At 42.6% G+C, this 23,670-nt stretch overlaps 1 protein-coding gene across 14 annotated transcripts in view; it reads left to right on the top strand.

Annotated features, from left to right (window-relative positions):
* Positions 1–23,670, top strand: part of NOS1 (nitric oxide synthase 1) — a 415,858-nt gene that overhangs the window by 247,589 nt on the left and 144,599 nt on the right. For 2 of the 14 annotated variants that reach the window (XM_031948674.1, XM_031948671.1), the window contains one exon: positions 564–6,870. The exons of 8 other annotated variants lie outside the window; for them this stretch is intronic. In XM_031948674.1, the coding sequence (XP_031804534.1) occupies positions 564–579 (16 nt within the window). In that variant the 3' untranslated portion in view covers positions 580–6,870. Of the gene's footprint in view, positions 1–563; positions 6,871–18,103; positions 18,500–23,670 lie in introns of those variants that run through there. 4 more of the 14 variants (XM_031948670.1, XM_031948673.1, XM_031948675.1 and 1 more) reach the window with 4 other exon arrangements.

Raw genomic sequence — 23,670 nt, 5'->3', positions numbered from 1 at the left:
AAGAAGGAAGGGAGGGAGGGAGGTTAAAAAAGAAGGAAGAAAGAAGAGGGGAGGAAGTTAAAAAAGAAGTGAGGGAGGTAAAAAGGAAGGAAAGAAGAAAGGGAAAGAAGGAAGGAAATGAGGGAGGAAGAAGGAAGAAGGAAGGAAGGAAGGAAGGAAGGAAGGAAGGAAGGAAGGAGAAAGAAAGAAAGAAGAGAAAGAAAGAAGACAGAAAGAGAAAGAAAGAAAAAGAAAGAAGAGAAAGAAAGAAGACAGAAAGAGAAAGAAAGAAAAGAAAGAAAGAAAGAAAGAAAGAAAGAAAGAAAGAAAGAAAGAAAGAAAGAAAGAAAGAAAGAAAGGAAGGAAGGAAGGAAGGAAGGAAGGAAGGAAGGAAGGAAGGAAGGAAGGAAAAGGAAGGAAGAAGGAAGAAGGAAGGAAGGAAGGAAGGAAGGAAGGAAGGAAGGAAGGAAGGAAGGAAGAAAGGAAGGGAGGGAAGAATTGTAAAGAATATTTTCCACAGATATCTCTGGCCTACTGAAGGTCTTTATGCTAACCATACTCTCTCCCCGCTCCATTTTCTCCAGGGTGTTCAGCTCCTAACCAGGTCCCTTCTGCCCCATTCGGATGGATGCCAGGCTGGGCTGCCGCCCCCAGGCCTTCTCCCGGCGGAAGGTGCCAGGTTTTGGAAAGATGGACACTGGTGCCTCTTTCCCATGGGACTCCCGTGAAATGCGCGCTCCCTCTCGTCCTGTCGTTGCGTCGTGGTTTTTTTGTCTGTTTTTCTTCTTTTCGGACCTCGAGTCCTGTGGGCCTTCCCTTGGCCCCCGTTTGTTTCCTCTTGGAACCTTTCTGCTGCAATGCAATGGCTTCTCCTCTGCAGTGGCTCTTATGAAATGACGTTTCTTCTCCCCCTCTTTCCCTCTTTCTCTCTTTCTCTCTCTCTATTCCAAGGGCATACCACAGCTGCATGAAATCACCAGATCACTCCTGTTTGGCATTTTCATGTTGGTTTTCTGGGGTTTCTTTGGAAATGCAGTAGGGACTGGAGAGCAAAGACTTCCTGTGGGTCTCTTCCTGTGGACAGTCCCCAGCGCCTGAAGTCACACGCCATCCTTTTTTAAAGTTATCGTCATTTTTCAGTGTGCGTGTGCACGCACATGTGTGTGTATGTGTACGTGTGAGGGGCATGGGTCCTCATCTGTTCTCCCCTTGCTTGTACAAGCCTGTTGCCTGCAGACCTTTGGTGCAGAGAAACTGTTTTCCCTTGGCACATGTTGACTCTGTGTCCCCACTCCAACAAGGCTGGCACCGTTTTGTATGAACCACTTGGGAGCCCCTGGATTGGAGAGTATTGGCACTCAAGGCGTCAGGGTGACTGTGATGATTGGGGATGATTTGTCCCCCATGTGGGACTAAAATCAATCAGTATATAAGTCACTGAGGAACAAATCCATCTCATGAATTCCATACACCATGCTCTCGCTCCCTCGGCTCTGGCCCCTGAGACATCATTCAGTTTTATGTCCCTCAAACCCTTTCCCAGGCCCATCTGCCACACTGCTCCTGGCCCTGGGTCTGCCACTATTTGGTACTGAGCAAATAACTTCATTGCCTGGGACCTCAATTTCTTTCTCTGTGAAATGAATGGGAATTTGTAGGGAAATTTCTCCTTCCCCTACCCCCCAAACCCCACTCAAAAAAGGTTGTCCAAAAGTAGACTAGGTATCCTCAGCACTAGAGTCCTTTGAGAAGAGTTTGGATAATCAACAGGTGCTTACTATGTGCCAGGAATTATGCTTGATCATGGAGATAAAAAGAAAGGCAAAACCAATTCCTGCCCTGATGTGGTACAAATAAGACATATACAAAGTAAATGGAAAGCCCTTCATCAGAGCTATTGTAGAATCAAATTAACAAGCATCTATTAAGCTCCTTCTATGTATCAGGCACTGTGCTAAGTGCTAGGGATACAGTGAAAGGCAAAAAACAAACAAACAAATCCATAATCCCTGCTTCCCAAGGAACTCACTGTCTAATGGGAATGATTCCAAAGGAATGGCCTGGCCAAGGCAACTGCTAAGCCTTTTACAACTCAAGAGTGTATAACAAGGGAGAAACGAAAGGTCTCTGAGCTGCCTTGAAACTAAAAGTCTATGATCCTCTTGGAGTTGGCCAAAAACAGTAGGCTAGAAATCACAAGCACTACATTGACTTTGCTGTATGATGTTGGAGACTTTACCGCCATATGCCTCAGATTTTCTCCCCTATTTCTTTTTCTTGAGAGAGAAAGAATACTTTGTTTCCCAAGCATGGGAGAGAATATAAAGATTGTTTCCTGAGCAATGCATTATGTAAACACACATCACTATTGATTGTCTTCTGGCTCCAGTAGTGGACTTGCCCTCTCCCCCTGAGATATGAAACCTGAAAGGACAGTGATAAGAATAAAGAGAGAGGTGTTCTTGTATACATCACTCTTTGACAATAGGAAACAATAGGGGACTGGGATAATCCAAAAAGTGCAGGAGATGCTAGGTTACATTAAGAGGGGAGCCTTGTGGAGAATAAGGAAGGTTTTGCTCCTGTTGTCTGACCTCTGCATCCTTGGTCAGACCACATTTAGAGGACTAACCTGGAGCACTTCCAGAGGAAGATGACTATAACAGTGAAGATATGATCACCAGATCATACTAGTATGCATAAGAGAGGAACAGAAGAGGATTCCATTTGGAACAATAAATGGAAGCAGCAAAGAGGCAGATTTTTAAGATAGGAACAATGAGCTGTATCCAAAGGTCAAGGCCTTGGAGAGAGTGGGAGCTCTCTTGCTGATGGTTTTCAAGCAAAGGCCAGAGGACTGCTTGGTATGATTATTGTTAAAGGAATTCTGGGACAGGTTGGACCAAATAACCACTGAGGTACTTCTGGTTTTGAGAGGCTATGATCTTGTATAGAGGAAGAGATCCAAGGCTAGATGTGTTCCCTTCAACAGAGGAAGCATGTATTCTTCACCTTTCTTGTTAAGACTTCTAATAGTCTGTTGAAATCTATGGACACCTTTTCAGAATCATATTCCTAAATGTATAAAATAATAGACATAAGATTATGTACAGGAAAGTGAGTGTATTGAAATACCATTATAAAAAGCAAAATTTAAACCAAGTTCAAGGACTGAAAGTTAAGAACCCATGTCTTAAAAGATGAATAATTTTATTCGATGCTTTTGACAGAATTACTTTCTCTTGATCCAGGTTTTAAAAGTCCCGTCTCAGAACTTTTGCTTTCCTGCCTAGTGGAAAGCAAATGCCCTCCCATTCGTGGCAATTCTGACTTGGCCAGGTCCCTGGACATAATTGCCCTCCCCAAGGAAGAACTAGTAAAGTTTTTGCCTATTTGGAGGTGTTAAACAGTGTTAAGTGGCATCTGGAAAAAGTCAATGGTCTCCCAAGTGATGAAGCCTCCCATGGCCTGCTCTAACCCTATAGGATAAGAAAGAGGCTTCAGTTCCCTATCCATCCCCTAGCCATTGGTTTTCTTCATTATTTTGGACAAGCAATATTTCTTATAGAGAATTTCCTCTGACTAAGCGTGGAGACTGGACAGAGAGAAAACATTTGGGCATCTTGGCCAGAGTTAACATAGCTGTGAGACCAGATAATCTCCCAGAAACAACTTCAAGGACTGCAAAGGGACCTTCCAACGTGCAAGCCCCTCAGGATGGATGGCTGTCCTTTTTATTCCCTAAGACCTCTTGGGAAGCAGGGCAGATGGCCCCACATATGGTTCTTGCTACTGTTCTGATCCCCGGCGATCAGCAAAGTCTTCCTCATGTCCCGTCACAATCTCAAAGCAGTAGAGAGAGATCTGGATTTAAAATTAAGAAGTCCTGCATTCTAATGCTGCCTTGACATACCCTAACAGTGTTGCCCTTGGTAAGTCCCTCTATCCCTTTAAGATGCCATTTCTTCATTATAAAATGTGGACAACAATAAACATGTTACACAGGATTATCCTAAAGATCTAATGAGAAAATATCTCCAAATTCCTTTATAACTATAACAAGCTATGTGATTATTAGCAGTGATTATTAGCTCTCTTTTTCTTTAAGCCAGTTTTCTCCTATTCAATCAAAAGAATGACTTAGCATCCTTCTTATAAAAACCCCTTCAATGAGTTGGAGATGGTCATTAAGTCAGCCCTTCATCTTCTCCAATTAAAAGAGTTCTGGTTCCTCTCACGGCCTTTTTTTTTAGTCCTTCTGCTCCTTTTGAGTCACATCTCCTAAGACATCACTAGCTTCCCAGGGGGTTAAGCTGTTGTCTCTGCTCTTCCTCTTGCCTTCCCCTCTTATAGACTGTCCTCTCTGATTTCCACTCCCCAACTAAGCTTCAGGTTTTCACTAATGCCCCCATCTTTGATAAATATCAGCAGTAAAGAGAGTTGTGGATGCAGCCATTCATTCCAAACTGAGACCCCAAGTCAAATGAAGAACTCTCAGTGTGTCTCTAAAAATGGGTGTCCTCCTAAATTCTATTCCTGGCCCCCAGAACAAGCTACCAGGTGAGAGATTAATTAAATAGGATCCTCTATTTACAAATATTCCTTAACTGTGGAAAAAAATCTTTTAAAAAATGTTTTCTTCAAACCAGAATCCTTTATGTGTCATGGAGTTATGACTCTAATACTTTGGATCTTACTATGAATTTATAAGTGGTGATCAAGTCCATCCCTCACAGAGGCAAAGCAGCTGGCCCAAAATAGAACCACTGAAGTGCTGCCCCTTAGGTTATAGGATCATAATTCTAAAGCTAGCAGTAATGTTGAAGGCCAGGTTCATTTTACAGAGAAGGAAACTGAAGCAGGAGGCTCTTAAGTAACCTACCCAAATTTATACAGGTAGTATATGAAACCACATAATTTGACTGCAATGCTCTTTCCATTGTTCCATGATTCCCTGGGTGGATTCCCATGGAGAAGAAAGAGATCTAGATCCATTTACTTTTTTCATCCCATGGGAGACCATTTGTCAATTCTGGCACAAGCATGGATGGGGTAAGATCTGCATTGTTAGAGGGTGTGTAAAGAGATTTAAGTGCTGTGGAGTATCACTGTGAGTAAATGCTGCCCCCTCATGGCATTCTAAGGAAACTCCTTGAGGTTGTCCAAAACTTTTAACAATTGTGTGTAATCCCATTCAAAAATTAGAGAAATTCACTTTGTATTTTTAAAAGCTGGTTCCCTGGCATCTGAAAGTGGCACTCCTTCCTCTCTAACTTGTTAATAAGCTAATTATTAACCCTGATTAGTAAATCCTAAATATCCTATTAACGTGGAGAATGAGGTAGGATCAGATCCTTCTTCCTCCATCCCCAACTCCCATCCCAAAGAATAAAAACAGCACCTAATGAGTAATTTCAGTTTATCTCTGAGATAATATAATGGCTCCTCAAAAAAGGTTAGTGATAATGGATGCAAATGAGGTCTCAGCAAGTTAATAGCCTCACAAATAACAGGGAAGAAAAAAGAAATGGAGAAATGTTTCTCGAAAGGTGGTAGAATTTTAGCCAACCTTATTAGCTTCAAAACCACATCAACTTGATGTTTACATGCTCGATGTTTCTCTCTCTCTTCCTCCTCCCTAGCTCCTTTCCTCCTTTAACCACACTCCTAGATTATATATCTTTTTATACCCCCTCTTAAAATCTTCAATAAAGGATTTGGGCCAAGAGAAATTGCCGGGTAGGATGACAGAGGCTAGATTTTTTAATCCAAATTATAATGCAAAACCTTCCTGAGAACAAGTAACATTCACCCTGACCTCCTGGGACATTGGGAGCTTTCCCAACCATCCTTTGCCCACCTAGCCACAGTCCCTTCACTTGGAATGCAAATCCATTCATTGAGAGATCCGATGAAAAGCTAAGTTTGGGGCCTCCATCACAGGGGATGTCTTAATCTTGGGGAAACAGCCATTCTGATCTTTGCCCAAATGCCAAAACTAGGGACAAGGGAAGATGGAGAAAAGAGAGAGTTTATGTTTCAATTTAACCTCAGATGTACTTTAAATTATCTCCATTTACAGCTCCCTAAACTAACACAGCACAGAACTTCTCAGCCTTTGTAGCCAGAGCCTAATTAAACCTTCTACCCCTCACAACCAGCTTTCTTTAAGACGCAAAACAAAGTGAGAGCCTTAAACTCAGTTCTGTAGTTTAGATTAAGTAATTCCATGGGGCCTTCTTATTGAGCTCCTCATGGATGCTTTCTGAAAGTTTATAATGGCCCAAGCATTCCCTAAGCAAAAGCCAAGTACGAAAGGCGTATCTCCCTAATTCTGGGAGTTTCCAAAGAAAGAAAGACTTCTTGAAAGCAAGGTGGAGCTGAAGATTTCTGAGCCTGAGATTCCAGGCCGATTTCCTTGGGTTCCTATCCTATTGTACCGCTCCCATGCCATCTCACGTGCTCCGACACAATCATGTTCTTTTTGTTGTGCTCACCCAAACCACGTTTCAAGCTGAGGATGGACTCGGTGACTCAGGGGCAACTGTCTGGTCGGCTTCAGCCTTGAAGTCCAGTTGTATGTTTCCTTCCAGAGGGATGGGGGAACTAGGAGGGACAGAATTGGAGCAGGAGTGGATGCTGCATTTAACCATGGATTTTCCCCCCTACCTCTGAGCTCTTGATGCTGCTAAGTCTGTGCCGTGCATACAACGTGCTCCAGCACCTCTCTCCAGGACTGATTCCTGCTCAGTCTGCGAGGCTCTCCAGGCTGTGTTCTCCGCATGCACCTGTTCTTCTGGATAGTTCCAATCTTCTGGTTTTATGGAATAAAAAAAACTACTTATGCCTGTTTGCATTATGGTTAAAAATTAAAAAGTGGACCCAACATTATGGACTGTGGTCTTTTGTGTGAATTGATTGAAGTTTCTAAATTCTGCACCCTTCCACCAGACATAATGACCCGTTTGCTCATCTGTAAAATGGGGTTAATACATATTAACATATGTAATAATATATGCACTCCTTACCTCACAGGCTTATTGTGGGGAAAGAGCCTTCTGAATCTTAAAGCACTTTAGAAATGAAATTTATCATTAGTATTAACTTTATTTGAAGTGAGGCAATATGGTAAGAGCTAGAATGCTGGGCTTAGAAATGGAGATTCTTGGAGTCAAACTCTGTCTCTGATACATTGAGGCCCTGGACCCCAGGAAACACTTAATCAACCTCCTTGTGGCTTAGGCAACAATTTAGGACCAATTTACTAAATCATGAGTTGAGAACTACATTTGGTACACAGAGTAACTACACCAGCAGTTTCTTGATGTTGATGAAATCAGTGTTGGAGGAACAAATTTAAAAACATTTCTTAAGCCCTTGCTATATTCCAAATACTCTGCTAAGCACTGGGGATACAAAAAGAAAAATGAGATAGCCCCTGCCTTCTAGAAGCTTACATTCTAATAATGGGAGACATCACTTAGAAGAGGAGTGCAACTGCAGGGCAAATGGCAAGTTCTGGAGTTTCACAGGAAAATGCCTTCAACTATTCACTTAAAAAAACAGCCCTTTACCCAGGCATATGTTCTATCAATAAAAAGTTATTTAAAAAATAAATAAAATAGGATACAAGCAAAAAACAAAAACAAAAACAGCCCTATGATTTGACTGATACAAAGAATTCCCAGTGAGAAAACTTCTACCCCTGAAGATTAGTACTTGCTCTGCAACTTAAAAGTCTTAGCAAGTTCCCTAAGATACTAAGAAGTTAAGTAACTCACCCAGAGTTACACAGTCAGGACTTGAACTCAGATCCTCCTATCTTTCAAATATGGAAGCACAAATCACAGATCCAAGAATCCATAATTTCATTCATTCATTGTTGTAGCCAAATAAATGAAACAATTATCTCTATTCTTCTGGTAGTGGGAGTCTATAAACTTAGGTAAGATGATCCTGAGACCACAGGCTCAGTCTAAAGTCAGATCTGTCTCTGAAATCCTTCCAGCTTAGAAAGAAGATCTGCCAGACATTTCCTTCCACAATCTTGGAGAATTTGAGTCAATTCCAAATCCCAAGGGAGTACCAGAAGATCACCTTCCTTAAAAGCTAAGAGAAGGAAAGAGGAACAAGTGGTCTGGAAAAACGGAGGCAGGATGGCTAGTGTGGACCAAAGATAATCCCAGAGAGACCATCAGCGCCAAACTTGGTTTTCACAATTTAACAAACTTTTATTATAGGCCTTGTTTGTGCCCGGCATTTTAATGGTCTAATGGTCATTCCCTATACAAAGATGAATAGGGCACAGGTCCTTTCTCAAGGAACTGATCATCTAAAGCAGAAAACAACTGAATAAATAATAACAAGAAAAGGAGAAAGAAATATGCTCAAAAACAAAGTTCTGAGAGAAATATGAAAAGATAGAGCCTTCATTTGAATTTGGGACACTTGAATTTTACAGTTGAGGAAAGTGAGAACCAAAGAAATTAAAAAGACAGTATCATATATTGAGAGCTGGAAAGTCTCTTTGAGAGTCCTGCTACTTCATTTTAAAGAAGAGGTGACTAAGGATCAGGGAGAGAACATGACTTACCCAAAGTGACAGAGATAATAAAATTCAAGGCCCAGATTTAAACTGAGAGCGTAAAATGTGGTGGGCAGAATAAGAGTCAAGAAATAAATGTCAAGATAGAAATAGGAGGGGGATAAAAAGGAAAGATAAGAGCATTGAGAACCATCATTCTGCACTTTGTAAACAAAGTATACACTTGCTTGTTATACATTTTTACAACAGCTCTAAATATACAAGCCGAATAACATTGTTTCCAAGTCTCAAGAAACATTTAGGAGCTATTAGTGGCCATTTGATTACTCTGAGTTTGCAGACTACAGAATCTTCTGACTGGTTCTTTTTCCTTACAAGGAGGATATATTGATATGGTGACAGCAGTCTGACTTTTCTGAACCTCTGTTTCTTCATCTGTAAAATGAAAGGATGGGCACAATGGTCTCTCATGTCCCTTTATGTTCTAAAGCTATGATCCAATGGATTATGGCCAAAAATCCAAATTATGTGCTGCTCCAAGAGAATTTCCTCAGCTCCCCACACATGTCACGTTGGTTCTGTAATCCAAAGCAAATGCTTTCTTGAGGGAATTTAGATCTCTCTCCCCCAAAGGAGAAGGTAACCAGAAAATACAAAAACAAAAAAGAAAATACAAGACTTAAATTCCCCTTTTCCCTAAAAGGGAAGAAAATTAGAGGACAATGCCTGTGAAATTAAAGAAAAGTTTTTAATTAGGCAGAGAAGAAAAAAAAATAGCATGCACATGGTACTATCTAGCCTGGGCTAAATAGGATTCCTAGTAATGGTTGGGAAGAGTGTTTATCTCCCTTTTAAACAAAGGGAGGGAGGGAATTTGGGGGAAAAGGTGAGTTTAACAAAGAAATGAGTCAGTGGGCCCCATCCTCAAGGGGAGAGAGAGTGAGGAATTCTAAGTGTCAAAGCCTTGGATACACAAATCAGAAGGTAACCTTCATGATAAGCATTTCATAATTCGAGAGTGGATAAGGAGATGCCTTCAAAAACAGGTGACTGGGGAGAGAACCATAAGCAATAGGGGAGTCACTGGAAATAAGACTGTCTCCAAAGAGACCATAAAACAAGATATGTCTGATGGGGTTAATGGACTCCAGCAAAAGATCATGTCCTTGGTAGCAACCCAGTATCAGAGTGGGCCCTAATGAGAAGCAAAGTGACCCTGTAGAATTATTTTGTACTGACATTATCTTGTACAGACGCCCAACTGTTAACTGAAGGTTAAGCTATAGATATCAACTCTCAAAGCTTTCTTGTATAAATAGAACAACCAGGACCACCAGCTGATTTACCAATGCAAACAATTAACATAATTATTATGCCTTGTTTAGCGTCCTTTCCCATAAAAGGTCCTACGTTCTCTTTTATTAATTACAAGTTCAATAGGAACTTTGCCTACCTTATGGTATTATCATAAAGCTAGGCCCCTTGTCCTGAAAGATGTTTGAACCTGTGAATTCGTCCTGGGACAACTCCCCATCTTTGTGACTTCTGGTACCTCCTCATGACTTGTTGGACCTCATGCTTTTCGTAGTCCCATCACCTGTACTCAGGAAAGTTTTTGAAGCTCGAGATTTCTCTTGAAGGTCCATAAACCACCAAATGGCTCAGCATCCACTTCAAAGCTGGTATCAGCTTAATTGGCTTCAGAGTCACTGATTTTCTGCTAGGTTTACTTTAGGTCACTGCAAAAGATTGTTGGCAAGTCAAGCAATTATGCTTCTTAGTCGTTACAGCCAGTCCTCTACAACTCTCTGCAGTTATCTGGATAACTGGGGAGCTCAAGCAAGAACAGGTAGTTAGTACACTTGTTTACAGATGTACTCATGCAGTACCATGGAAAGAACTGGAGAAAATGGGGTCAGGTTCTGCCCCCACCACTTACATGTATGGTGTGACCTTTAATTTCTCTTCAGCTCCCCTTCAACCTGAATTTTAATGAACACATACAACAAAATGGAAGTCCATGTGTTGGGCAAATGGGTTTCAGTATGAGGTGCCACAGAGAAAATGCTGGGATACCCCAAAGGGAGCTGGGAACAAGGTTTATAAAGGTTCCCAAGGCAGAGGGAATGTCCAGGCTACAAGTGGGAAGAGTTAAGCATCTCCCAGCTTCACACATAGGTTGTTTTGTATAACCAGGCAAAGTCCGTAAAGAAACCTTAAGAATCTAGAGAGGGAAGAAACTAATCAGAGGTTGATTGACCCTTTATGTATAAAGTTAAGGGGATGGAATAGAAGGCCTCCAAGATGCCTTCCAACTCTGGATCTCTGATCCTCTGATCTTCCTATGAGACTTTGGACAAGTCATTTAAATTTTGTGCCTCAGTTTCTTCATCTCTAGCAGAAACTCCTAGATATATAGATCTAGAGAACATAGACTCCTAGATATAGATCTGGAAGAGATCTCAGAGGGCATCTAGCCCATTTTACAGATGAGGAAACCAAGGCTCAGAGAAATTAAATGACCTTCAAAGGTCACACGAATGGTATATGTCAGGATGGGATTAGAATCCAGACCCTCTCACCCCAAGTCCATTATTCTTTCTGCTGTACCATGATGCTTTTGATTGTGGTTTGTTTCTTTATTTAATTTCACCCTTAACTAAAGGGCTTTCCACATGCACAATACTAATGTAATTGTTACACAAGGAAGCTATTCAAAAACAGCAATTAACAGCTTAACCTAACTGTAGGCAAATTAAATAACCATCCTTCATTTCACTTAAAAGAAAATCAGGCAAGTTAATAAGGCATTATGAGTAATTAGTAAAGGGACATTTAAAAACCCAGAGCCCTGGTCAGACCACATAGTGTGTTCACTTCGGGGAATCCTTTTTGTAGGGATATACATAGAGAGGCTGGGAAGCGACCAGAGGCTGGCAGTAAGCATGGTGAAGGCCTCCAGGGTCCCTCCCTTATGAAGATCATTTGAAAGAAATGGGCACCATTGAGCCTGCAGAAGAAAAATCTTAGGAAATGTGATGTTTAAAAAGCTCGAGACATAATTTCTGAGTAATTAATCACTTTATTAGTAATGGTAGCATATTATTGATAAAAGGGATGGTCATTGGCCTGCTGCCTTAGACCAGAGACAACTCATGGTGAGCTCACAGTTTAATTACTCTTGGAAGAGAAGGTGTTTCTAAGGTGGAAATCATCTCTGAGTAGTTAACATATGAGAGAATGAATTTATAATGAGAGGGAGACCTGTTCTAATGAGGGTTTTGATCTTGTCATTTGCTTCCTAATCACCCCCAATCTTGGGCAATCTAATCAAAGAATTTACCTCCCCTCTCCCCCCACCCAGATTTAAGTAGAGTACAATGGCTTCCCCATCTGGGTAGGGTCTGAACCAGATTGTTAAGAAAGGTAATCCCATTGCCAGCAACATCCTTCAGACACTGAACAACCTACAGACTTAAGGAAAATATTCTGGTCTTGATTCAGTAATTGATTATTAATATGAGTATGAGAGCAATAATCATTGCTCTCAGAAGGGAAAGGTTAAGTGGGTTCAAATTTTTGAAGGGAGATCACCTGGGAAAGGAATTAGCCACATTCTGCTTGACCCCAGAGGGCAGAACCAATCAAGAACTATGGATGGTCATTGCAAAGAGGCTGATTTAGGCTGGGAGTTAAGATACAGTGGTACCTTGGGACTTGTCTGTTTTGAAACTCATTGAATTTGGTACTTGACACTTTTCAACCAGAAAAAAAAAAGGGACTTCAGCACTTGCCACTTTCCCAGCATTCATTGCACATGGTTGTTGTCTTAGTTGAACAGCAGCGATGTGAAGATGGCTAGGTATACCGTACAGACCAAGGCCAGCTCCTGCCCAGCAAAGGCAGTAGTGTGCAGAACTATCAGTTTAGAGCCCACGATGCTGAATTGAGGGCAGGAAGGTCCGGGTTCCTGCAGGACCATGAGGCTGTGATATAGTTTCCCTGCTTCCATAACAGTGGTACTGGGAGAAGCATGGAGCTGCAGGTATGGGAGAAGCAGTTAAGAGCAGGAGAGTCTGTAATGGGGGAGGCAAGTAGCACCACAGCCAGAGCCCAGGCGGAGGTGGTAGTAACTGTATAAAGGACCAGCACTCCTGGCAGCCCAAGTCTCAGGTGGGTAGCCTTAGGGAGGACAAGGGACCACAGCTTCTATCTCCACATCCAGGTCTCACCCTCCACTCAAGAAATCTTGGACAACATAAAGGAGAAAGAGTAAAGAGGTCTTGGTTTTTCTCAAAAAGTGAGTTGAACCAAGAAGGGGGAGCCAGGTTGGGCTGGGGGTGAGGTGGGCCTGGCTTGTTTCTTTGCAGCTGGAAGTCCAATTTACCCTTTTGGGAGTTTCCCAAAAGGTAGTTTAGGCTGTGGACCATTGGTAGTCATAGTTTTCACCATTTGTCCTGTCTTCTAGAACCAATTAACAAGGAATGCTAAGTAGCACTGTATTCCTAAAAATGAGATCTGTCCAAAAGTAAAGTGCTGGATCCTTCCTCACTTCATGCAAGGCTCATTTGCTGGGGATGTTGTAGAGAGGAATTTTGTTCAAATACAGGTCAAGCTTAATTGGTGCCTTCCAACTCAGATTTTATTATCTGTCATTTCTGAAGAGAAACTGTTGGCTTTGCTTGACTCCATTTCCTCAGTTGTAATTTAGACCCCACAGGGAGAGGGAAATTCCTTCCTTTCCCTGAGCCTGCAGCCTCCAGGGTACATATGAGGGAGAAAATGACAGTCATCTCAATGGTGCAGCTAAAGGTGGAATCAGGAAGACAAAAGTTTGAATTTTGCCTAAAATAATCATGATTTGTGTGACATTGAGCAAGTCACTTTATCTCTGCCTCAATTTCTTCATCTGTAAAATAGGAATATTATTAATATCAAGCCCTCTTAGGATTGCTGGGAATCAAATGAAATGACATGCTTGACTGTATAAAACATGCAGCTATAATATCATTATTGTTATTTAAATGAAGGGCTCTCAATAACCTCTAAGTCCCTTACAATTCAAAATCTATTATCGTGTTATCTAATGATCCTCTGGCTCTTCTTCCTTCCTTCTTCAAATCAAATCAAATCAACATTTATTAATTGCTTATTATATGTTCTAAGCTAAGGCAGCTAGATGGTGTAGTGGGTAGAGCTTTGGGCTTATAATCAGGAAGACTCAGATTTATAAGTTCAAATCCAACCTCAGATACTTTTACTAGCTGTGTGAGCTTGGACAAGTCACTTTACCTTCTCTGCCTCAGTTTCCTCATCTAGAAAATGAGCTGGAGAAGGAAATCACTCTGGCAAATGCTAAATGGCAAATCTTTGTCAAGAAAACCCCTAATGGGGTCAGAGAGAATCTAAAGTAACCAAACAATAATAACATGTATTAAATTTATTTTTGGTTAATTATTAATTTTATTTTTAATTTTAGTTATTTTATAACTACATTTTGTTATATAAAATTTTATTAATTTTAGTTAAATTCTGGAAATACGTATACAAGCAGAAAGATAGCTCATGGCCTCCAGGATCTTACATTCTAATTGAGAAAGAAAACATATAGGAGGGAGTTGAAAAGCATTGTGAAAGAAGGTAGAGAATCAGGAATGAAACTTAGAAAAGAATAAAGAGCCTTGGTCCTAGGATCACAGCTGTAACTTTGCTCTCCGGGGAAAATTATGTGTTAAATGTGTTGAATTCCTCTGAGATTCAATCTTTAAAGTCAAAGTGGGCTTAGTCATCCATTCATTAAAATTAAACATTGATTAACTGGATTAGTAAAAGAGCCTGAAGAGCAGCTGTTTGTGGAATTTATAATTTGTGAAGACTCCAAGGAGGATTTGAACCTGGTTCCCTGGACTCTGAAGCCTTTATTCATTCATTACTCATACATAAGAGAGACTGGCAGGTGATACAGTGGATCACCTGCCAGATGTGGAGTCAGCATGGTCCTGTGTTCAAGTCTGACCTCAGTTGTGTAACTCTGAACATCTGAGCTTCAGTTTTTAACATCTATGCAATGTCCCCTAAGGGCTCTTTCACTGAATTCACACTAGTATTGGCTGATTAGGTGCCCTTGAGGTAGCTGTTACTGTTTTCTGGACCCTAGGTGTAGCTATTCCCCTAAACATGAGTTGTACTTCTGGTGTGATCCTCCTTAATCAGCCAGCAGCCTCAGTTCTTTAGGAAGGGCATTTAAGTAAATGGCATAGCAAGGGCAGTATTTAGAAAGCGTTTCCCTAAATATCCCATAAGTCCAGGTGAAAAAGATTATAATGAAATGAATTGCCCTAACTCAATATGGAGTGACTTAAGAGAAGGAAAGAACTTTTTGAACAAACCTGCAAGTGACAAACCACCTCAAAGTGAGGTCTTAAGGAAGTTCAAGTGCAAGTTTCACAAAATACACATGGCCAAGGCAACTTCTAACTACACGACTGAACATCCTAGAAGCCTTTCTCCCACCAGGTGCTCCCAGGAAGTTAGTTCCATTCTTCTGGGTTGGCTCTTCACAGGACTGGCTGTAGATCAGCATCTCAGCTTCGTTGTGATTTTTCTCTCCCAACACAACCCATAGGGAAATATGTAAATTATGAATGTACAAGTATAACCTTAAAAAAAAAAGATAACAAATCAAAAACGAATGAGTGGTTCAAAGAACAAATCATAGAAGCCATCAATAATTTCATTAAAGAGAATGACCATAATGAAACAACATAACAAAATTTATGGGATGCAGCCTAAAGCAGGACATAAGGAAAAATTTATAATCTCTAGATGAACTCAATAAAATAGGAAAAGAGAAGATGGAAAAAACAACAACCAGTTTCATCTGGAATAACAAAAGATCAATATTTAAAGGGAACTAATGAAAAAAATGTTAAGGAAGGTAGCCTAGCTAAAACAGATTTCAAATTGTAATATAAAGCAGTAATCAACAAATTGGTTTGGTACTGGCTAAAAAATAGAGTGGTGTATCAGTGGAATAGAATATGTATAGAAGATACAGTCGAAAATGACCATTGTAATCTAGCATTTAATCAACCTAAAGATCCCATCTTTTACGACAAGAACTTGACAAAAAAAAAATGCTCAGAAAACTGGAAAACGTATCACAGAAATTCAGTATAGACTAATATTTTACACTATATATCAAGATAAGGTTAAAATGAGTACATGATTTAGACATAAAAGGTGATACCAGAAACATATTAGGAGAGTAAGGAATAGTTCTCTATAGAGAAGGGAAGAATTTATGAGCAAACAAAAGATAGAATTATGAGATTAAGATGGACAATATTATATTCACAAGCTTTTATGCAAACTAAACCAGTGCAAATACATTGAAGAAAAGCAGAAAGTTGAGAAATATTCTTTATAGTAAGTATCTCTGATAAAGGCCTCATTTCTCAGCTATTGGAGAATTGACTCAAATATATAAGAATATAAGTCATTCTCCAATTGATAAATAAGGATCTGAACAGGTAGTTTTCAAAATAAGAAAGCAAAGCTATCTCTAGTCATATAACAAATGCTCTAAAAATCACTATTGATTAGAGAAATGCAAATTATACTAACTAAAACACCACTGGCTAATGTGACAGAAAAGGAAAATTATGTTAGAAGGGAGGTGGAATAATTGAGACACAAATGTACTGTTGGTGGAATTATGAACTGAGCCACCTTTTGCATAAAACAATTTCCACAGAACTATGCCCAAAGGGCTATCAAACTGTGGATAACCTTTGGTTCAGTTTTTATCCCAAAAATATTTTTTAAAAGGGGAAAAGTTGTGGGATACTATTGTGCTATAAGAAATGACAAGCAAGCAGATTTAAGAAAAACCTGGAAAGACTTACATGAACTGATACAAAGTGAAGTGAGCAGAACAGCAATATTTTACAATATTGTATGATGACCAACTGTGAATGACTTAGCTAGTCTAGGCAAAACAATGATCCAAGACATTTCCAAAGGACTCATGATGAACAATGCTGTCCCTCTCCAGAGAAAGAACTGCAGGAATCTGAATGCCAATTGAAGCATACTATTTTCACTTTATTTTTATATGTGTGTTTTATTTCTTTTTTGGTCTGTCCTCTTTTACAGTATGACTAATATGGAAATATATTCCGCATGATCACACATGCATAACCTTTATTAAATTGCTAACCATCTCAGAGTAGAGATAAAGAAGAGAATTTGAAACTCAAAAAAATGAATGTTAGAAAAATTATCTTTATATGAAATTGGGAAATATTATTTTAAAAAACAAATATGAGTGAGGAAGGGCAAAGATATATATTGGGTACATAAAGATGATGTAAAAACAATAATAAATAAACTGGTCATAATAAAAATAAAATGGGTTCTGTCAATAAAAAGTTATTATAATAAAAAAAAGAAATAAAAAAATAATAAAAATAAAGGAGATGCTTATATACAGAGGTCTAGAGTCAGAGGTCCTAGTTTTGATTCTGTTCTCTCATTTCCTACCTAGCTTGGCACAGCCCTGAGAGCATCAGCCCTGGACTCAAGAAGAATCAGTGTCCTGACTTTAAATCCAGCCTCCCACATTTACTAGCTCTGTAAAGTCATTTGTTTGCCTCAGTTTCCCCATTTGTAAAATGAACTGGAGAAGGAAATGGCAAAACTCTGCAGTATTTCTGCCAAGAAAATCCCAAATGCCCTCATGAAGAGGACTGAAAAACAATTGAACAACAAAAGTGTTGAGCAAACCACAAGACTTTCAGGGACCTGTTTCCTCATGTATAAAAAGTGACCCAAACAGATTCTTAAAGATCACCCAGCTTAACTCTCTCGTTTTACAGATAAGGAAACTAAGGTCCAAAGAAGGAAACTGATTTTCAAGGGCACATAGTTAATATGTGGAATCATGGGAAATGGGTTCAAATCCTCACTGTACCACTCACCGTATCTGTGACCTTAAGCAACACAAGAGATATAACTGCAAAAGCACTTTATAAATCTAAAAGCGTTGTGCAAAGGTTTATAATTATCCTTTCTGAGTGTCAGTTTCCCCTTCCGTAAAATGAGAGGATTTCACAAAATTATATATTTAAAGAACTTTTGAGACCATGCACTAAATAGCCCCTCAGACAGGGGTGTTCTTAGCCAGGGGTCTCTGAACTTGATCCTTTTATTGTTTATTATTGTATTATAATTGTATAATTATATTATTATTATAATTGTTTATTTTATTGTTTTATTTATATTGTTTCCCCGAGAATTTTATTTTATGTATTTAAAGAGCAGGGGTCTCTAGGTGTCCCCACATTGCAAAGGGGTCCATGGCTCCCAAACAGTGAGGAATCTAAACCCAGGGTGCTAAAACGAAGATTCTGTGTGCTCCCCCAATTCCACATTCAAATTTCTCTTCATCACTGCAGGGGGCCTGTCAAAGCAGGAATTCAACGCCTGCGCCTTTAATAGAGAAAGTGGGAGGAAGTGTCTGGAGAGAGTCACTCCCCTGACGTCATAAGGTTCCCCACGCTCTTTGAGCGCGCCGATCATTTAGCGACGCTCCCTCAATGCCTCTCTCTAAGCCAACGAGTCGGAAAACCGTTAGGCAGGATTTTGGCGACGCGCCCTGACGGCAGGGTAGGAACGCCGTGACGTCTCCAGGTACACATTCAAGATGGCGTCGGCGGAGGGGACAGCGGTGGCGGGGACGGCCGCGGCCCCGGCCCCGGAACCCGCGTCGCCCCCTGGCGCCGGGGACGGCCCGGCGGTGGCGGCCGCGGGGGCCCTGGGCCTCACGGACCTGCCCGGCGAGCTGCTGGAGCTGATCCTGTGCTGCCGCTCCCTGGGCGCCGCCGACTTGGGCCACGTCGCCTGCACCTGCCGGCGACTGCGCGAGCTGTGCCAGGGCGGCGGCAACGTGTGGCGGCGGCAGTTCCGAGAGAGGTGAGCGGGGACCTCGGGCTAAGCCTCAGGACGGAGACCCACCCAGCGCAAGCCCCGCCCCTCCGCCCGAGGCCCCGCCCCAGGAGGCCCGTCCCCTCGCCGCTCCGCTTAGTCCTTGGTCTCCCATTGGTTCTTCCCCTCCTTGGCCCCTCCCTTCGGCGGCCCATCCCGGAGCAGGCCCCGCCTCCCCGCTTTAGCCGACCCTATTCGCCCCGCCCCTTGCAACCGGCTCGGCAGCCTGCTTCCAGCTGTTAGCTGCAGGCCCCGCCCCCAAGGTCTGGCCCCGCCCCACAGGAGGAGGTCCGGGAAGCCTGGGTGGGCGGTGCCCCATCTGGTCCACCTGTGCAGTCCAACCCGCTGCAGCGCCGCAGGTACGGAGACACAAAGGGACGGGGCTCAGCCCTGGCAGCGCGCATTTATTAAGCGCCTACTAGTTGCCGGGCACTGAATCTTCCGCACACAGACGTTTGCATGGTGTCTCCCCGTTCCACCGTGCCCACCGAGGGCAGGCAAAGCCTTTTCCCTTTCCTTGTACCCCCAGCCTCAATGCCAGGCACTCGGCAAGCGCTAACTGGCCGGGGGTCGCTGGGAATGCAGCCGTGCATACCAGCAGCATGGAAATAATAACAATAGCCAACATTTATATAAGGTTTGCTTTATGTACATCATTCCATTTAATCTTCGCCACACCCGGGAGGAGGGTACTGTCAGCCCCAGCAGCACTGCCTTCTTCCTGGAGTGAGGAGGACCTGGGTTCAAATGAAGCCTCAGAAATGATCCTGGGCCAGGCACTTAGCCTCTGTCTCAGTTTCCTCATCTGTAAAATGGGCATAATAGTCACTCCTGCCTCCCAGGTTGTGAGGTTCCCATTAGATGATAAGACAAGTTTTTATTCCAGAACCTGGAACATAGAAGGCAGTATGTAAATGCTAGCTAGTATTATTGTTATAATACTTTATAGTTGGCTAACTGAGGAAGACGAAGATTAAATCACTAATCCACTTTAAGCTATTTTGTGAAAAGCACTTTACTTGGTCATTTCACTGAATCATAGTAAATAGCATATATTTTTACCTATATTATCTATTGTCTGTGTATTATCTATATATATTATAGTGGTGTTATCTTAGTTACCTATTTTTGTGGTTCATTCATTTCAGTAATGTCTGATTCTTCATGACTCCGTTTGGGGTTATCTTTGCAAACATACGAGGCTGGTTTGCCTGCCCTTCTCCAGCTCATTTTATAGATGGGGAAACTGAGGTACAGGGTGAAGTGACTTACTCAAAATCACGCCACTGGGAAGTGTCTGAGGCTTATTTGAATTCAACTCTTCCTGACTCTGAGCCTAGTGCTTTATCCCCTGCACCTCTCTGGTTGCCATGTATTAGCTGTGTGTTATCTATTTTGATCATAATAATTAGCTGGGATTTATTTTGTGTTTTATATTGGGTACTCACTGTAGCCCTTAGTTGGGTTTTAAGTTGGGGAGGGGCTGGCATCAATGCCCTTTAACACAGGAGGAAACCGAGGCTAGGGGAGGCTTTGTGAGGCCCTGGGCCATGCTGCTGAAAGCAGGGAGCCCGCTCCTCCAGACTTGCAAGCCTGGCCCCTACTGCACTTTGCCACTTGGCTGTCTCTCCTGTACCCAGGATGGAGTCAGATCGGCTTTGCTGGCTCCTCACTGTGTGATTTGGGGCGAGTCACTGGGCCTGAATTTCCCTTTCCTCATCTGTAAAGTGGGGGAGTTGAACTGCATGGCCTTTTGAGCCCTTCCAGCCCTAATTGTTTGTTCCTGTGTCCCCTCCAACCCTATGTCTGGCCCTCAGCAGCTGGGGCCCTTGCTCTCAAACAGGGCAGAGCATGCCAGCGCCGAATTTAGAGTTGGAGGATCTGGTTGCAAATCCTGGCTCTGCTGTTTGCCACCCGTGTGACCGTGGGCAGTTCACCTAATCTGAACTTGCACCAGAAAACCCCTGTGATTGGGCTTCAGTGCTGCCCATCCCTCGCCTTAGCCCATGCCATTCTTTCCCCCGGGTCCTGGCCTCCTGTGCTCCTAAGCCTTCTCCCTCTGCTGCATTGGGTATCCCCCTGCTTATCTGCTCCAGGCCCACCCCTTCCCCAGGAAACACAAGAAGCTACCCAGGCTGAGGCTCATGCTTGTTCAGTTTCCCTTCTTCAAAGAACCTGGCCTGTCCTGTAGCTGAACTGAGTGATCTCAAAGGTCCCTTCCAGCTCTAAATCTATTGAAATTAAAGTAACATTTATTCAAGCATTACCTTATGTAAAGGGATGTGCCAAGTGATGGGGAGCCAGGGACAAAGCTGGCAGCTCCCCCCTCCCGGAGCCCACATTCTGCTGGGTATGTGTGCACACCAGATACTAAGAGGAATAGGAGCATGGAGACGCCCTGGAGATGTCCGCGCAGGGTCTCTGAGGGGCTGACATCTGTGTGGAGTGCAGAATCTGGTGACCTGCTTTTTCCTGTTCCAGGCTGCCCTCCGTGTTTACTTTTACCTGTGCAGTACTGTTGGGCAGGGAGTGCAGTGGATTTGCTCTAGACCTTGGCATCCTTCCCAGAGTTGGCCCTGATGGGCAAGGTGTGGGGAGCAGGGGGAACTAGAAGTGAGGAAACCTGTGGAGTGGAAAGAACAGTGACCCAAGTCCTAAGATCTGGGCTCCAGCTCTAGCCCTGTCACTCACTGGCAGCAGGGAAGGCCGGCTTGTCCTTCCCCTCCCTGTGCTCATCTCTGCAGTAGTCCTGTCCAGGCCTGCCCTGCCGTGATCCTTGGAGAAGCCCTGATGCTCCATCTTCCCTGCCAGCCTCATCTTTGCCCACAAGCCTTCCTTCCTCACTTCTAGCGTCATGTTGCTTGATTGCACTTCATGTTTTTCCCAAGTCTCCTTTCTTTGCTTAGTCTGACTTCATTGCATTGAGAACATCAGTACGGATGTGGTTCCATTCTTCTAGTTATATACCATTGTTGGTCCTGGGGCATGTGTAGAAAAGCAGAAGCTGAATCCAAGACCTGAGAGCTACTTTTCATCAGAGGCGCCCTTTCCCACCATCATCGTTACCTATCTAGAGCCCCATTTCTGTTTTTCTTTGTTTTATGGGGTGCCATGTCTCCAGAACGAATGCCTTAGTGGCCAGTCTTCTGGGAGTGAGTCGGTTCTTTACCTAAGCTGGTCTAGAGATAATGATCACCATGGTCTGGCGCCAGGACCTTCCATTTGGGCAGGGCCTACTTAAATTTGCCCAATGCTTGTTGATATTTAGATTGATTTGCCGAGTAGCCTTCAAGAACCCAGGAGATCTAGTAAAGAAAGATTGTTTCTCTTCCTCCATTTCATTGTTCCTAGTCAAGTGTCTATTGGACATTTCTATCAGGATGTCCTGCCAGCACCTCAGACTCAGGATGCCCCCAAATAAACTAATCGTCTAACTCCACTCCTTCCCTGCCCCCATGTATAAACATTAGCCATTGCTACTGCTTAGGATGACCACTTTCTCTGTCATCCATCCTCAGAACCTTTGGACTTTTCCTTCTTCGCCAAACAGTGAACGAACTACCTTTGGACTCTTCCCCACCAACCACCAAAAAAAGGTGATTCTACCTATCTAGAACCTGTTTCTTCTTCTCTCCACTCATACTACTTTCACCCTAATTTAGACCTCCCATTGTCTCTCATCTGGACCAATGGGACATCTTCCTCAATAGTTTCCTTTCCTCCTACCCATCCTTTCTCATTTAGAATAATAATAGCTGCCAAAGTAATATTTACAAGGCCTCATTCTGACCATGTCAACTCAAATGTTCCCTGCAATGTAAACACTTTAGCCTGGAATTTAAAGCTCTCCATAGTGGGCTTCCTACTAAGCTTTCCAGGGTAAGTTCACCTTTATCTTTTTGAGATACTGCGTGTTCTGGCTTAGCTTTTCCCAAACATTGTATGCCATCTCCTACCTCCATGCATTCATGCCGGAGACACCTGCCTGGAACAGCCGTTTCTTTATTTACACCTGTCTTTAAGAACCCTCATCTTCCTTTAAGGCTGAGTTTAGCTGCTGTCTACTCCATTAAATTATTCCCTTTTGTCCCCAGCCCATTCTCCTCATCGGGTGGATACATTTACGTCTCCCTAGGCCGGGGCTTCTTTGCCTTCATGGAATCAAGGGCCCTTTGGGCAGTCTGGTGAAGGTTAGTGACCAGTTCTCAGAATCTTATTCTTAAATACATAAAATAAAATTCATACAAAGAAACCAATTATATTGAAATACACTTTAATATTAAAACATTTTTTTAAACAGCCAAGTTCACAGGATCCAAGTTAAGAACTCCCTTTCCTTAGTGAAATTCAAACTCCTCCAGGGTAGGTAGGAGCTGTCATAAGAAACTCTTAGTACCTTAAGATATTGCGCTGTAACAGAGGCTTAGTAAATGCTTGCTGGAATTAATGACAAGCTTTTTTCCTGTGTGCTGACACTGCTTGTCCAGAACTTCTCTGTACTTCACTCCTTCCAGAAGGAGCTCATCTTCTCAGGTCTGACCCACCCCCAAGGGCTTTATCTGGCCTGCCTCCCATCCCTGGGTTTTCACTTATCTTGTTTCTCTTCTCTTAGACTGGCAGCCTCCCTAGGCTGGGGACTAGCTGAATTTGTATTTGTTGGAGCCACCGCGTAAACTAGTAATGCAGAGCCCTGCATTAGCAATCTGTCCAAGTTTGGGGGCACACCTCTCCCCTACTGACTGACCATCCCTTCTCCCCTTTGCTGTGTCCTCTTCCAGACCACACTGGCTAACCAGAGTCCTGCCATCGACCCTCTTCTCCCCTTGGCAGTGTCATCTTTATGCTGGCAGTTCTCCAGTCTTGTATTTCCAGCTGCCTTTCAGATGATCTCTATGTCCAGTGAACATCTTAAACTCAACGTGTCCAAAACTGAACACATCATCTTCCCCTTTGAGCTATCCTCCCCTTCCTACTTCCCATCATTGCCTCCATCTCTCAGGCACACAACCAGGGGTCATCCTGGATTCCTCCTCATCCTTCTCCCTCCATATCTACACTGTTGTCAAAGCCTCTTGATTTCACCTTCGAACCATCTCTCAAATTCACCCCCTTCTTTCCTCTGACATTGCTTCCATTCAGGTACAGACTTTCATTACCTC

The sequence above is a fragment of the Sarcophilus harrisii genome, chromosome 1 (genome assembly GCF_902635505.1).
Source record: "Sarcophilus harrisii chromosome 1, mSarHar1.11, whole genome shotgun sequence".
NCBI lineage: Eukaryota > Metazoa > Chordata > Mammalia > Dasyuromorphia > Dasyuridae > Sarcophilus > Sarcophilus harrisii.
The sequence above is the reverse complement of the archived record's forward strand: the minus strand, read 5'-3'. Positions and strand labels throughout refer to the sequence as shown.